At 36.6% G+C, this 12,876-nt stretch overlaps 1 protein-coding gene and 1 long non-coding RNA gene across 2 annotated transcripts; one reads left to right on the forward strand and one right to left on the reverse strand.

The window, feature by feature from the left end:
* Positions 1-223: 223 nt before the first annotated feature.
* On the forward strand, positions 224-10,265 carry LOC116297374 (ubiquitin-conjugating enzyme E2-24 kDa). The gene is made up of 7 exons (XM_031705591.2): positions 224-380; positions 783-945; positions 1,851-1,901; positions 4,946-5,078; positions 7,849-7,893; positions 7,972-8,074; positions 8,608-10,265. The coding sequence occupies exons 2-7, from the start codon at positions 818-820 to the stop codon at positions 8,703-8,705; spliced, it is 558 nt and encodes a 185-aa protein (XP_031561451.1). The 5' UTR covers positions 224-380; positions 783-817; the 3' UTR covers positions 8,706-10,265.
* LOC116297375 (uncharacterized) lies at positions 1,817-3,676 on the reverse strand. The gene is made up of 2 exons (XR_004197219.2): positions 3,610-3,676; positions 1,817-2,080 (listed from the first exon to the last, which is right to left on the reverse strand). It is a non-coding gene; the product is annotated as an uncharacterized LOC116297375 (long non-coding RNA).
* Positions 10,266-12,876: the final 2,611 nt, after the last annotated feature.

Here is a 12,876-nt window from a genome sequence, read left to right on the forward strand (position 1 = left end):
CACAGACCACATCTCGACAGTGGCGATTTTTTAGAACCTCAGTTAACAAAAACTCAGTTTGATATTAAGCCAAGCGCTACCTTGATGACATGACGATATAAACGAGTATTGACAGAGTCAATATGTTTTGAATCTTATTGTGATTGGTGTTTTTGATGATTTCTCTTGAACGAATAATTGTGCTTTTGTACTAACTATAATTAAAAAGTGACGGCCTGGTGACAAGCCGTTTTGACAGGCAGGGAAGTCTTTCGCGTGCTGCTAGTGCCGAGCGACCAAGCTGAGCAAGTTCTTAACTTTAAATTGTGAACAGGGAAAGATAATTACTCCAAACCATCCTGAATTTCAAACAGTTATCCTCTACACACCTCAAACTTCATGTAGGTATATAATTTATAGTGATTCTCGCTATAACCGACACGTATTGAGTGAGGACATATTGATGGGTGCCTCTCATAGACAGAGGTCCGCCATTTTCTTTTATTTGTCTGTGAACGATGCTCAAAGAAATGATTATGATAACAGGATTCAAAAATCATCAAAGGTTCTTCAATTCCCCGGCGATACGTTCACTACACTTCTACCTAGATATTTTCTTTGAGCAAGTTAGGTCTATTGCCAATCTTAGTGAACTAATCCTCACCTAGCTCTAGTGAGTATTTGAGAGCCTGGAGTCATATCGATCCCCTCATGGCTAAAGTTTGCGTACATTATATAAACTAGTCTTTGGGTGATATACCCAAAACGATTATCTCTGTGTATTTATTCTTTATTGATTTCAGTTTTAGCCAATATTTAGAGTCTATAAACTCTAGAAATGTCTGCTGCATCGAGTAACTCTCAGTCTAACCGTGAAGCCGGTGGAGATGAGAAAAGAAACAAGAGAGAATCCAGAAGAGCAAACACGAGTCGTGTTTCAAAACCTCTACCGACAGCTGCAAAAAGGTCAGGATCTTATAGCATTCAGCTCACCAAATGAAATACGAATGGGCCGAAGAAAATAAAGCGTTTGTGGGAACACGAACAGAAGAAAGAATGATCATGAAAAATAGGTTTATTTGCTTCATTGAAATTTGTGTCACAAAGAACGACCACTTGTCCAGTTGAAATATCACTCTCATCACGCCCCGCTGATTTCCCGACTCATTTGCATGTTAACTTCAAACCATTCGCTTTCGTCTTCAAGCGCTCAGATCTCGCTCAAAACCTATCAGATCAATAAGGTAATTGATAAATTTTCATTTATGGCGTTTTTGAACGAGAAACGGAGAAAATTAGCGCGATGCGAAGGATTTGAAGTAAAACACTGGTTCGGCATCCAACTCCAAGCCTGGTGGTCCCTCGCGTTGAGCCGTCTGCCTGACTAATTTGCATGTTAACTTGAGCAGTTTCGCTCTCGCTTCAGAACTAAAACTAATTGCTCAGAGAGCTAAAAATATATTCTCCTATTTTCAAAATTTCATAAAGCGAAGTCATAAATGAAATAGTACCTGAAATGAGGCCAAGAGATCGTTTGTAAGTTTAGTATCTGGTCACGGCCGAGATGATCCGAGAATTTCATTGCGAGCTTATTTACATGTTAACTTCGAAAGCTTTTTTCTCGCCTTTCGATTAAAGGTACGAGATCGGATCTATATTAGATCGCTTTCCCTAACGACGGGGATTTTCTGAGGGTAAGAATTAGGAATGGAAATAAATGGTAAAATACGGCACTCTTGACTACGGATCTAGGTTTTCAGCCTTGCTTCCTGCTATTTATGAATGTCGTTAGATTTGCCTGAATATTAGATGTTGCGGTCATAATTTTCAAAGCCAGTTTTAAATTTGTTTATTTTTTATTTATTAACCAGAATTCAACGAGAACTGACAGAGGTAGCTCTTGATCCACCGCCAAATTGCAGGTCAGTACAGTTAGGCCAGGGCTTACTAAGCGGCATCAGCCTCTTCAACGAGCTGTTTGTACAACAATAGACCCAATGAGTCTTCTTCCGAAGTAATGCTTCTATCAACCAAACAAAGGCGTTCATCAGCTGCTGCCTTGCGCTCATCTCCAAACAGCAAAATCTTAGCTTTAGCTCCTCTAAATTTCAAAGTAAAGCATTATTAGATGATATGGAAAGATTTAAAGCCTATTGACTCGGGGCTCAGAGAAAAACACAAGTAATTATCTCTAAGTGATAACTAGTGTTTGAATGCCAACCACGTGGGGTATGATTGTGTACAAGTTTCTATTTGAATAGCTAAACTAATTATGCATCTTTTAGACTCTAACGAATTCTCGGCCAAATCTCTTCATCTTTTCTTATAGTAAACAACACAATTCAATTCCCAACATTCCGCATCGCTAGAAAGTATCTATATGGATTTTTAATAAGCATTGGTTACCAGTTAATTTAATCAAGTTCTTATTTCCTTTTCCAAATAAATACAATCGGATTTGAATAGCTTGAGTTTCACTTGTCTTGTTTAGGCATATTATCTTGATTATATCTGAATATATTTAAGCTTTACGATGTACACCATGGATAGAGATCTTTTGCATTTTTTAAAGAGCTTTTCATTAAGAAAATTTGACAGGTATATATATATAACCCTGGAATAATAAAATGTGTCATATTCGGCGAAATTTATTCAATAATTTTAAAATGCAAATTCGCATTTATTTATAGCACTTATTTATTCTCCTTTTTTCTGTTCAGATAAAAACGCTAGGAATAGTTAAGCTTTAGACAAAAGTAGACCGCTTTGAATTTTGTTTAGTTAGGAACATAAACTTTATTTTTCCAGCAATTTCCATTCCAATGTGCCAACCAAGACAGTTTTATTTCAAAGTGATTCTAACATAATTTGAATTGAAAAAAATTGATTTGAGTTCGAACTTGAACTTTATGTCATTACAAGGAATCAGTGCCCAGATAAACTTATCAAACTCGCATTTGGCGAAAGAATCGAATAAAATGTATGGAATGTACAAAAAGGTCACGCTATCTGTCATCTCTTAATACTTTTAATATTATAGCGTATTCGAAGTCCAACTCTTACTTGATACTTCCTAGAACATTTAGGTCAAAGTTGTAAGTAATATATATATAAATACTTCAGCAAATTATTAAGTCTTTTAACGTGATTGATGCATACTTGTCGTTGGAGATTTATCGTTATTGAATGTATCTTTGCAAAGCAAGACTCCCTGGAATGTTCTAAATAGATGTTAAGATCCCCTAAGGAAAGCAACCTCACCTCAATCACTGAACCGTAATTTTGAAATAATATTTATATTCTGTTCTAATTTCGATTTTGTTTATTCTTGACGAAAAGTTTACACGCCAAATTTAAATAGTCAAAATAGTTTATACAGTCTTAGATATATAAATCAAAGCCTAAAAAATGATATCATTCTATATTTTTCCCAGATTATTTCGTTATTCTTCGCGTACGGTGATTATTTTTATCAAATCAAACCATGATAATTAAAATTCATTAAAAAAAGAGATAGTCACGAGAGACGTCATTTATCTGTACACGACAGCTTGTTTCCTTCTGCGACAGTATTCGATGTTGCAACAAGCAGTGTTGACTTCGTTATGCATTAATAGAGGTAGAACTTACCTATACTAGTTTGTAATTTGAACGAGACCGCAGACCATGACATTGGCCACAAGTATATTGATTATAGTCTTGACAGGATGTTAATAGCTTTGCTGTTGAATAAGCAAGTCTCTTTTTGTGATTAATATTATGATCAGTTGCTGTAAATAAAACGTCTTTGAAGATTATTTAAAGAAACTGCCGGGTTTTTTTGGTTCAATTGACCTTTTCTTTTTGTTTATGTAAAATAATTTCCTTTTTATTCGAAATACGTAATCTTAGACTACTTATGTAAAATAAAAACAAACTGCAAACAAAAACAACAACAAAAAACATCAACAAAATAAAAAAAAGCAGATCTTGATACTTCTTATTTTGCTTCTCTCGCTGCCAATGTTTTGCGTAAAAGCTTTGACAGCACGGTTTTAAGTAGATATTGATGATTAAGATATAATGGTTTTCCTTCCAGTGGTAAAGGAAATTACATATCTAAATTGGTGGAATGAAATAGGATAGAATAGAAAAGGGATAGGATAAGAAAAGGAAGGGAATGGAATGGAATGGTATTTGAGAGAACGAAATGGATGTAGTGTTGGGCCGGATAAGATTTATTTGAATTCGAATGGGTCGAGTATGGTCTGGTAGTTAGTTTGAATCAAGTTCATGGTTTACAAAATCTAGCCCTTTCTCTCTCTCTCTCTCTCTCTCTCTCTCTCTCTCTCTCTCTCTCTCTCTCTCTTTTTTCCTTTTTTTCCTTACGTTTCCTAACCTTCTGTGGCAGCTATCACTTGTACAGCGCGTGTCTTAAGTTATGAGGCTTACTGTCAAAGCTCTCTTTCTTTAGGCTAACCGCTATGTAAGAACATTAGCATTATGACTAATTTCCATTTTGCATGACGAATGAGAGCTAAATGCTTTGCCCATGACAGATAGTTTCATAGATAAGATATCATTATTCGTGCCAGTGAATAAGCGTGCTCGCAACTGCCATTCAACATGGCGGAGAATGGTAACATGACCCAAAAGAGGAATATCTATAAGCCCAGAAAGTGAGCCGTGAATATATGAGGACGAATTTGTTTAAATAAGTAAATAAGTAATAAAGCAGCTGCAACTAGAATTGCCCGAGGGCAACCATTTGATACTTATCTCGCTATTTATTCATTGAGTCGAGAAGATAGCGTTCACACTGGTTCCTAGAGAGTTTGCTGACAATAGAGATGGCAACCATTGGAAAGAAAATAATGACAAAGTTATTGTCAAAAGAACACTAATATGGCGGCTGTGGCGTCATGTGAAAACGCTCTATACTAAGATTAACTCGCTAATATGCAATATTTTTTACGCTTTTCTCTAGTGCTGGTCCCAAAGGAGACAACATATTCGAGTGGTATGCTACTATTCTTGGTCCTCCTGGTTCTGTCTACGACAAGGGAGTTTTCTTCCTTGACATTCACTTCCCTACAGACTATCCCTTCAAACCACCAAAGGTAACCAAAGTAACGCTTATTAGAATGAAACATTTGTTAACCAACGGTAACCATAGCAATGATTGTGGAACTAAATAATTTTACATACAACCAAAGGTAACCATAGAAACGAGGTTCAAAATATCTCATCTTAACAGTCATAATGGTGAGCTTAATTATTTTACATCCTCAAAGAAGCCGCAAAGAAGATTTATGTTATATTTTATCAGGATGTTGTATGTTTGCTATCCAATAAAAAGGTTAACTATTGTTGCAAATTTATTTAAAAGAGAAATCGTCACATGGAAACATGATTTTGGCGTTGATATTTCCTGTCTATAAGTTTAAAAATAAAGTGCACTAAAGCGTTTGGAATAAAAAGGTCACTTAAGAAAATTTTGGTTTTATAGTTTCCATAAATTAAAAATACACAGCTTCTTGTTAATGACTCCGTTTCAATGAATAGATGCTCGGCGATTAGTCAAAGCCTATTGAAATTGGAGAGATCAAAACGTCGTTATGTTTTGAAGTACTTTCTCTTTCTGAAGTGAATTGTCGAAAAAACGTTCAAAAGCGACGAAACACTCGGAATAACACTCTAAATTTAATCAAGGCATGAATAATGAAAACTCCTTCTATTACTTTGGAACACTCTATATCATAGTGCGAGTGGTTGAAAACGGACTCAGTACACTTTTACTAATCTATGATAAAGGTTATCGCTAATATACAGCTGTTCTAAAGAAACAAAAAACAACAGAATACTGAATGCTGCGTACTAAATAGAATATTCCAAGGCCGAAATACATTTTGGGTCTTATGTAATCAGTATTGCCTAAAATAAGTAATAATTATTTATTTCATCTTTCGTGCTTTCCATCCAAAACGATATACTAGCTACATATGGAGAGAAAATCGCTGTTTATTTACTGTTCCTTCAAAATCAACGAGACCCACAATGCCATTTGGTCATGGAATGCACTATTCAGTATGGGTATTTGGCATTCAACATTTTTTGAAATAGCTGTAGGTAGCGTTTAGTGTTTTAGCATATATTTTATGCAGACTGTTAAGACGATGATGAAATTTTTAGTCTTTGAAAGATTTTCGTATGAGTGGGTACATCGGCGTAATATCGAAATGGCTTCGCATTACCTTCTAGTAATTTATCCAACTACAACGCGTAATTACGGCTACGATAATATATGATACGGCTATCATAGGGTAATGATAGCTTTTAGTGTGTTTAATCAAATGTATCAGTGTGCAAATTTAAGATGATGAAACATTTATTCTTTTTCGATTTCCGTACGAGTGGGAAACCTAACGGGCAACATTATCGAACGTACCATCAAACGTACTATCTTTGTGCAGATTTAAAAATAATATAATAAAACGTTTAGTCTTAGAGCCATTTTTATATGAGTTGGAAACCTAATACATGCCATAACATTGAAATGGCTTTCTATTGCAATGGTATTTGAGTAATTCATAGTTCAACCACGACGCGTTGGAGTTACGGTAACGTTACGTAAGATACGTACGGCTACGAATTTGGTGTGTCGTACTCATAAGAATACCATCTAGGATTACGACTACGAGGACATAAAGTAGACTATTATGTTATGACTATTGCTGACTATGATGGCCCTTTAGTGTAATGACTAAATACCTTGGTATACTTATTTCATTATCACGTAACTCCTCTAATCTGATGTTATTTTCTATTCATGTTGAGGGCAGACTGACAGGTGCTTAGTTATCAGGGCTAAAAAAACATGAATTTGAAATCATTTTCTAACCACAGGGAAAGTAATTCGGTCTGCGTTTTGTTCTTTCTTCTTTCCTTTCCTTTTGTTTCCTTTCCTTTCCTTTCGTTTCCTTTCGTTTCGTTTCCTTTCGTTTCGTTTCGTTTCCTTTCGATTCCTTTCCTTTCGTTTCCTTTCCTTTCCTTTCCTTTCCTTTCGTTTCCTTTCGTTTCCTTTCGTTTCCTTTCCTTTCCTTTCGTTTCCTTTCGTTTCCTTTCCTTTCCTTTCCTTTCGTTTCCTATCCTTTCGTTTCCTTTCGTTTCCTTTCGTTTCCTTTCCTTACCTTTTGTTTTCTTTTTCTGGCGATACTTTGACAAATTTGTTTGTATTTAAAAAACCGTATACTTTCTATAAACGAAGTAATAGGATTAGCATATCTTTATACAAATGTCTTGAGTAGACTTTCTGTCGGGCAAACAAACTCGGCTGACCTTATTTCATGTTGATTAATGAAATGTGAATATCAAAAGCGGGGGACGTTGTGTTATAAATTAAGATCACAAAAGCGATTGTAATAAAAGGAAAAGGCCAGAGGGCAATAAATGATATTGCGAATGGGGGAGGTGGGTGTGTTATAAATTAAACTAAAAGAGGCGGACATTATCGAGTTAGGGAGGAGGGGAGGGAAGGTATGATAGATTAAAAAGGTGGGTACTTATTGATTAGGGACAAGTGGGTCAAAGTCGTCTTCATAGCAGAAGGAGGGAGCACTGTGAATATTAATGAGCAGAGGAGTGGAGGGGAGGGAAGGGGAGGGGGAAGGGTTCAATACTAATAAGCCTTTTCATAGTTTAAGAATCGATTCCACTGCGCATGCGATTTTATCCCGAATTTCTCACCTTCTTTTGTTTAATTAAGAACAAAAGGTTTAGACAAAAGAAGGTGAGAAATTCGGGATAAAATCGCATGCGCAGTGGAATCGATTCTTAAACTATGAAAAGGCTTATAGCGATCTAATCTTTTTAATTTTCTTCGTGGTTTAGGTCACCTTTCGCACAAGAATCTATCACTGCAATATCAACAGTCAGGTTCGTATATATGCCTTCGTCCAATCAAATATCGAGTTTGAGTATAGTGATATAACAAATCTACGTATTTCATTACAGGGTACCATCTGCCTCGATATTTTGAAAGACAACTGGAGCGCGGCTCTGACTGTGTCTAAGGTTCTGTTGTCTATTTGTTCACTCCTCACCGACTGCAACCCAGGTTAGTTATACATAACTGAAGTGCGTCAACAGAAGCTTTATTTTTGACATGCTTATGAGTTCATAACTGCGCATGCCATGTTGGAAGGATTTGTCATCTACCATGGTGATCTTGTTATTTGTCATTTGACCCTCTGGGTGGGTCTGTGGTCCTTGAGGTCGGGGGACCAAAGCTAACTCCTGCTAACAGACAACACACAGCTTTGACTGACTTTTCATTCCAAAATCGTGGGGTTGGGGTAGAGTAAGCGAGAGGAGAGTTACCTAGGGGTTCACTAATACATGGACTGTTTCACTTCTTTCTTTGCACTTCAAGATATCGGATTCTATCGACATTTTTTTAACTCAAATTTTACCTCAAAAAGGAAACAAAAACAACAAAAAAACAGGCTTGAGCAAGCAGATTTCATTGATGTGTTTTGATAAGAGAAAGGCCACATTAATCAGTTGAGCAGATTTTGTGGCTTTGTGGTGCCTAATGATAACTGAGGGCTAATTTCAAGGATATAATGTTACACTTTATCTTCCCGACAGCTGATCCTCTGGTTGGAAGCATCGCCACACAGTACCAGACAAACAGAGAAGAACACGATAGGATAGCAAGAGAATGGACTAAACGATATGCTACCTAGGAGAGTACTTTAAAAGCCAAAATGTTTATAAATGGATACACCTATTTTAAAAAGGCGAAAGAAGATAGGAGATATTGACTGAGATATGTAGAAGATATAGGATTGAGATAGGACATAGGGGGGTCAATTGGGGTAAAGACCGAAAGGAATTGAAGTAAAATATAAAGGACCTACTGACAAATAATGGAAGTAGCCCTAATCAAGAGTGTTAGGCGGCACTCGGCTGTCATCAGCACCGAATACTCCAAACGTAAATATTCACGCAGATCAATCTCTTATTTCCTATATCTTTTGCCATCCAAAAAACATTTTTGAAATAGGTGTATACATAGTGGCATGGCGAAAAATTATCATTTCTTTGATTTCAAACACCATCTTAATGGCGTAGGTTATTTATACACAACACTCCATTCCCCTGCTTAATTTATATAAATTTGAATCAAGAGAATATGAACTAGTTAAGTTCTCTTGTTTGAATCTAATCCCAAATATATACCTGGCAGGACAGTGTACCTCTAGTGTTAACGATGTAGCTTAGGTATACCGGCAAGATATGGCAAATGAAAACCATGAACCCTAGGTCGAAGTATCCTAAGAAAAGATGTATTGTGCCAAAGTACCTAACAACATCTTCAATCGATATCGGTATTATTAGAGACCGTTCATAAGAAGGTACGGGGTCACCATGCATTAGTACGGCTAGTAAGTCATTTTGTCCTTCGCATTTAGGAAAACCTTATACTTTCTTGTGAACGGTCTGTTACTGATAACTTCTTTCTCTGCCTTTCTGTCCAGGGCTATAATATATCTCAGATGCGCAGAGAATAGACCTCATTCTCTAGCACTGATCTTATAACATTCCGAGGCATTCCTATAGCCCTCCTCCACTTGGGCGTAATGTTTTCCATTTCAGACCATGTGTCATTCCCTAGAGTATCATTTCTTTTTTTAACGTTGCGCTCGATTGCACATATGAAGAGACATGGATATGGATACAACTCAAACAAAGAATCTTATTCTCAAGAGAATGATACGTGGTCTGAAAAGGGAAAACATTACGCCCAAGTGGTGGAGGGCTATAGGATGTAGAATACCTTGGAATGTTAAGATCAGAGTTAGAGAATGACACGTGCCCTACCATAACAGCCGTCCGCCTAAAACAAGAATAACAATGTATAAAATCGCTTTAGCCTTGTCTGGAAATTTAACTCATATACTCACAATTAAATTAGGCATAAATAGATTAACCATATATTATCAATATAACACTATACTTTATTATAGTATAATATATATTTTTTGTTTTGAGCCGATGCTGATATTTGTACGATCACCAAATAGTGATCACAATCAAGTAGCTTGTTTGGGCTACCTGTTTCTCGTGAAAATGTTCAGCATATAATGTTCACTAACTCAATTATTTCTCAGTTATTTTACTTATATAAAATATTAATTGATATAAATTCCCAATATTAATTACTATAAATTAATGTTCAGCTGTAAATATACTAAATAAAACAATGTTATTGCATTAAAATTGCAGCGAAATAAGGACCGTAATATTTAACCAGATCTCTTTATCTCCAGTTTTCAAAAGCAAGGAAAACGATCAAAGAATGAAATAAATATCTTCACTTGGAGGGTACGCAGTATAGTACAGTGGGCTTGGTCTCCAATCAGAGCGGTTTATTATCACTTAGGGTATTGATCAGCCAATCAGAGCAGATCAAGATTTCTAGTTGTCTTGATAGCCAATAAGAGCAGTTCATGATCACTAGTCGGGTGATCTTGATAGCCAATCAGAGTAGTGGTATTGATAGCCAATCAGAGCAGTTTTTTGGTGTGAAATGTGATCGTCCGGGTGAGCAGTTTTTATCACTAGGGATGTTGATAGCCAATCACAGCAGTTCAACATGACTAGTGGTGTTGACAGCCAATCAGGGCAGTTCAAGAGGTAAGCCAGGCAGCAGTCCAAGACCCCTCGATTTTTTTAAATTTTATTTATTTTATTTATTTTTTCATAAGAAAAGATGGCCTATCGTTCTGTCCATCAGAACAATTCCCAGGGATTGAAATATGTTAAATTGGGTAAAATGGGTAGCATGTGTGGCGTTCGCGGCTAACGCGGCGTCTCTCACCGCTGTGAGTCCAACGGGTCGGGTCGCTGGTTCGAGCCCTGCGGTCGCCACATGTGAATTGAGTTTGTTAGATGTGTTGTTCTCTCCTATGCTACTAGTCAGGTCTCTTATGGTCTTGATCGTTACAGAGCTTACAAAAGCACCAAACTTGGCATAGTTGTAGCTTATGGTAGTACTATCAATGTTAGAGGGGGAGCCCAACGTAAAATTGTCCTTTAAGGGAAATTACGGAGGATTTACTTTTTCAAATTTCACGAATTGGGCTCCCTGTGCTTCTTTTTTAAAATATATTCATTAAATATGTAAAATCGTTTTGAATAAATGTTAAAACAGCTATCTACCCATTGGAATGCATTATCTGTCATGGCTAGCGATTACAACCCCAAATCTTAACAAAAAAGCTACTTTTCGGCATCTCTTTCAAACACTAGTGGCCAGTCCCACTCGGCCGTTGGCTAAATCCAAGATGGCGGCCCCCAGACTTACCTACAAAACCTGTAAGTAATTTTGCTCTTAAAAGGCCGTTATCTTGCTATTTTTATATTGCAATATATATAAAAGTTTGGTTTAACAGGTTTTCTTTGAAGTTTAAGTTGTTTTTCGAATTAATTAGCTAAAATTAATCAAAAATATAATTATTTCAGAATCGGAAATGGAAATATCTTGGAATCGATGCATCATATGCCAAACAACTACAACAGAAGATTTAAGATGTCCTCTTAGAGCATCTGGTTCCTGTTATGAACCTGCATCAGTCTATGCCTCTTTTCTTCAGAATGTTTTCTTCAGAAAGCATCCATTGAGTTGGTTGAGTATATTGAGATTTATATTAAGGAAAACAAGCTTCTTTTTGTGCTATCTGAATTGCATGCACTTTATATAATTCGTCTTGAAGCTTTGGGCGTTTATAAGACTGTAATAAGACTCAACTGAAGAATTCATTGTTAGATCAGTTCATGATGCACAAGAGCAAAATGATGGAAAAAATGTTGTCATAGTTTTCACGAAAGCATTAAAGGGCATGGTTAAAGATGCAATCAAGACTAAAAGGGACTTCTCCGAGGACGGCACGATACTGGCCAAGGCTTCCGCAATTGTAAGAAGAGACATACTTGAGCATAAAGGATTCAACTTTTCTGGAAGTTTTACTACAGATTGTCAAGAAATGTCCACCCCAGTAAGTCTAAAGTCACTCATTTCTAGGATCCTGAGTGGTTTGGTACTGAACTACCATCCAACTGGTTGTCATTCCTGCGTGACCCGTTAAACAAACAAGAGTTGTTTCAGTTCCTATCGTTGAAGGTTGCTGGACATAACTGGCCAGAAACGAAGACAATCCACGTTACATCAGGTAACATGCAACACAAATGGATCACTATTCCCGAAGTATCCAAGGCTTGCAGTGAACTGATTAAGTGCTCTTGCAAACGTGCCTGTACAAGATGCAAGTGTGCCAAGGCTTCCTTGGGATGTACCCCCCTTTGTAGATGCCAATGCTAACAAAGTAATTGCATCAAGCTTAAGGGACAATCTGAAGAGTTTCAGCGATCGAACATTGTTTCCGTTATGTAGCCCTAACTTAATTCAAATAATATAGTTATCTCTTGGCGTTTCTATTAGCGCTATTTAAAAGTACATTTGTTTCGCGAACATATATCGATCTAACAGCAGTAATTTAGGTTCAAAATGCGAATTTGAGAAAGGGAACGTGAATTGCAATAAGCTTTGGCGAGAAGGGACTGGGAACTAGTATATATTCAAAAGCCTTATGTAATGTATATGCGAAGAAATATCCAAAAGCCTTATGTAATGTATATGCGAAGAAATGAGTAAGCATAATAGTTTCAGTCAATTAATGTCACTACTGCATTTCTTGTGAGCTGTTTTACTTGAAAACTGCAAACCACCACAGGTAGCCCAATTCGTAATTAAGATCAATTTAAAAAACCCCTTAATCCCCCTTAATTGTGAGAATTGCGTTGGGCTCCCCCTCTAACATTATTTAGTGGATCCTAAGGAACATCTCTGCCAAA

This window comes from Actinia tenebrosa, unplaced genomic scaffold (assembly GCF_029948245.1).
Source record: "Actinia tenebrosa isolate PJP-AT-01 unplaced genomic scaffold, QUT_ActTen_1.0 PGA_scaffold4__44_contigs__length_22323623, whole genome shotgun sequence".
Taxonomy (NCBI): domain Eukaryota; kingdom Metazoa; phylum Cnidaria; class Anthozoa; order Actiniaria; family Actiniidae; genus Actinia; species Actinia tenebrosa.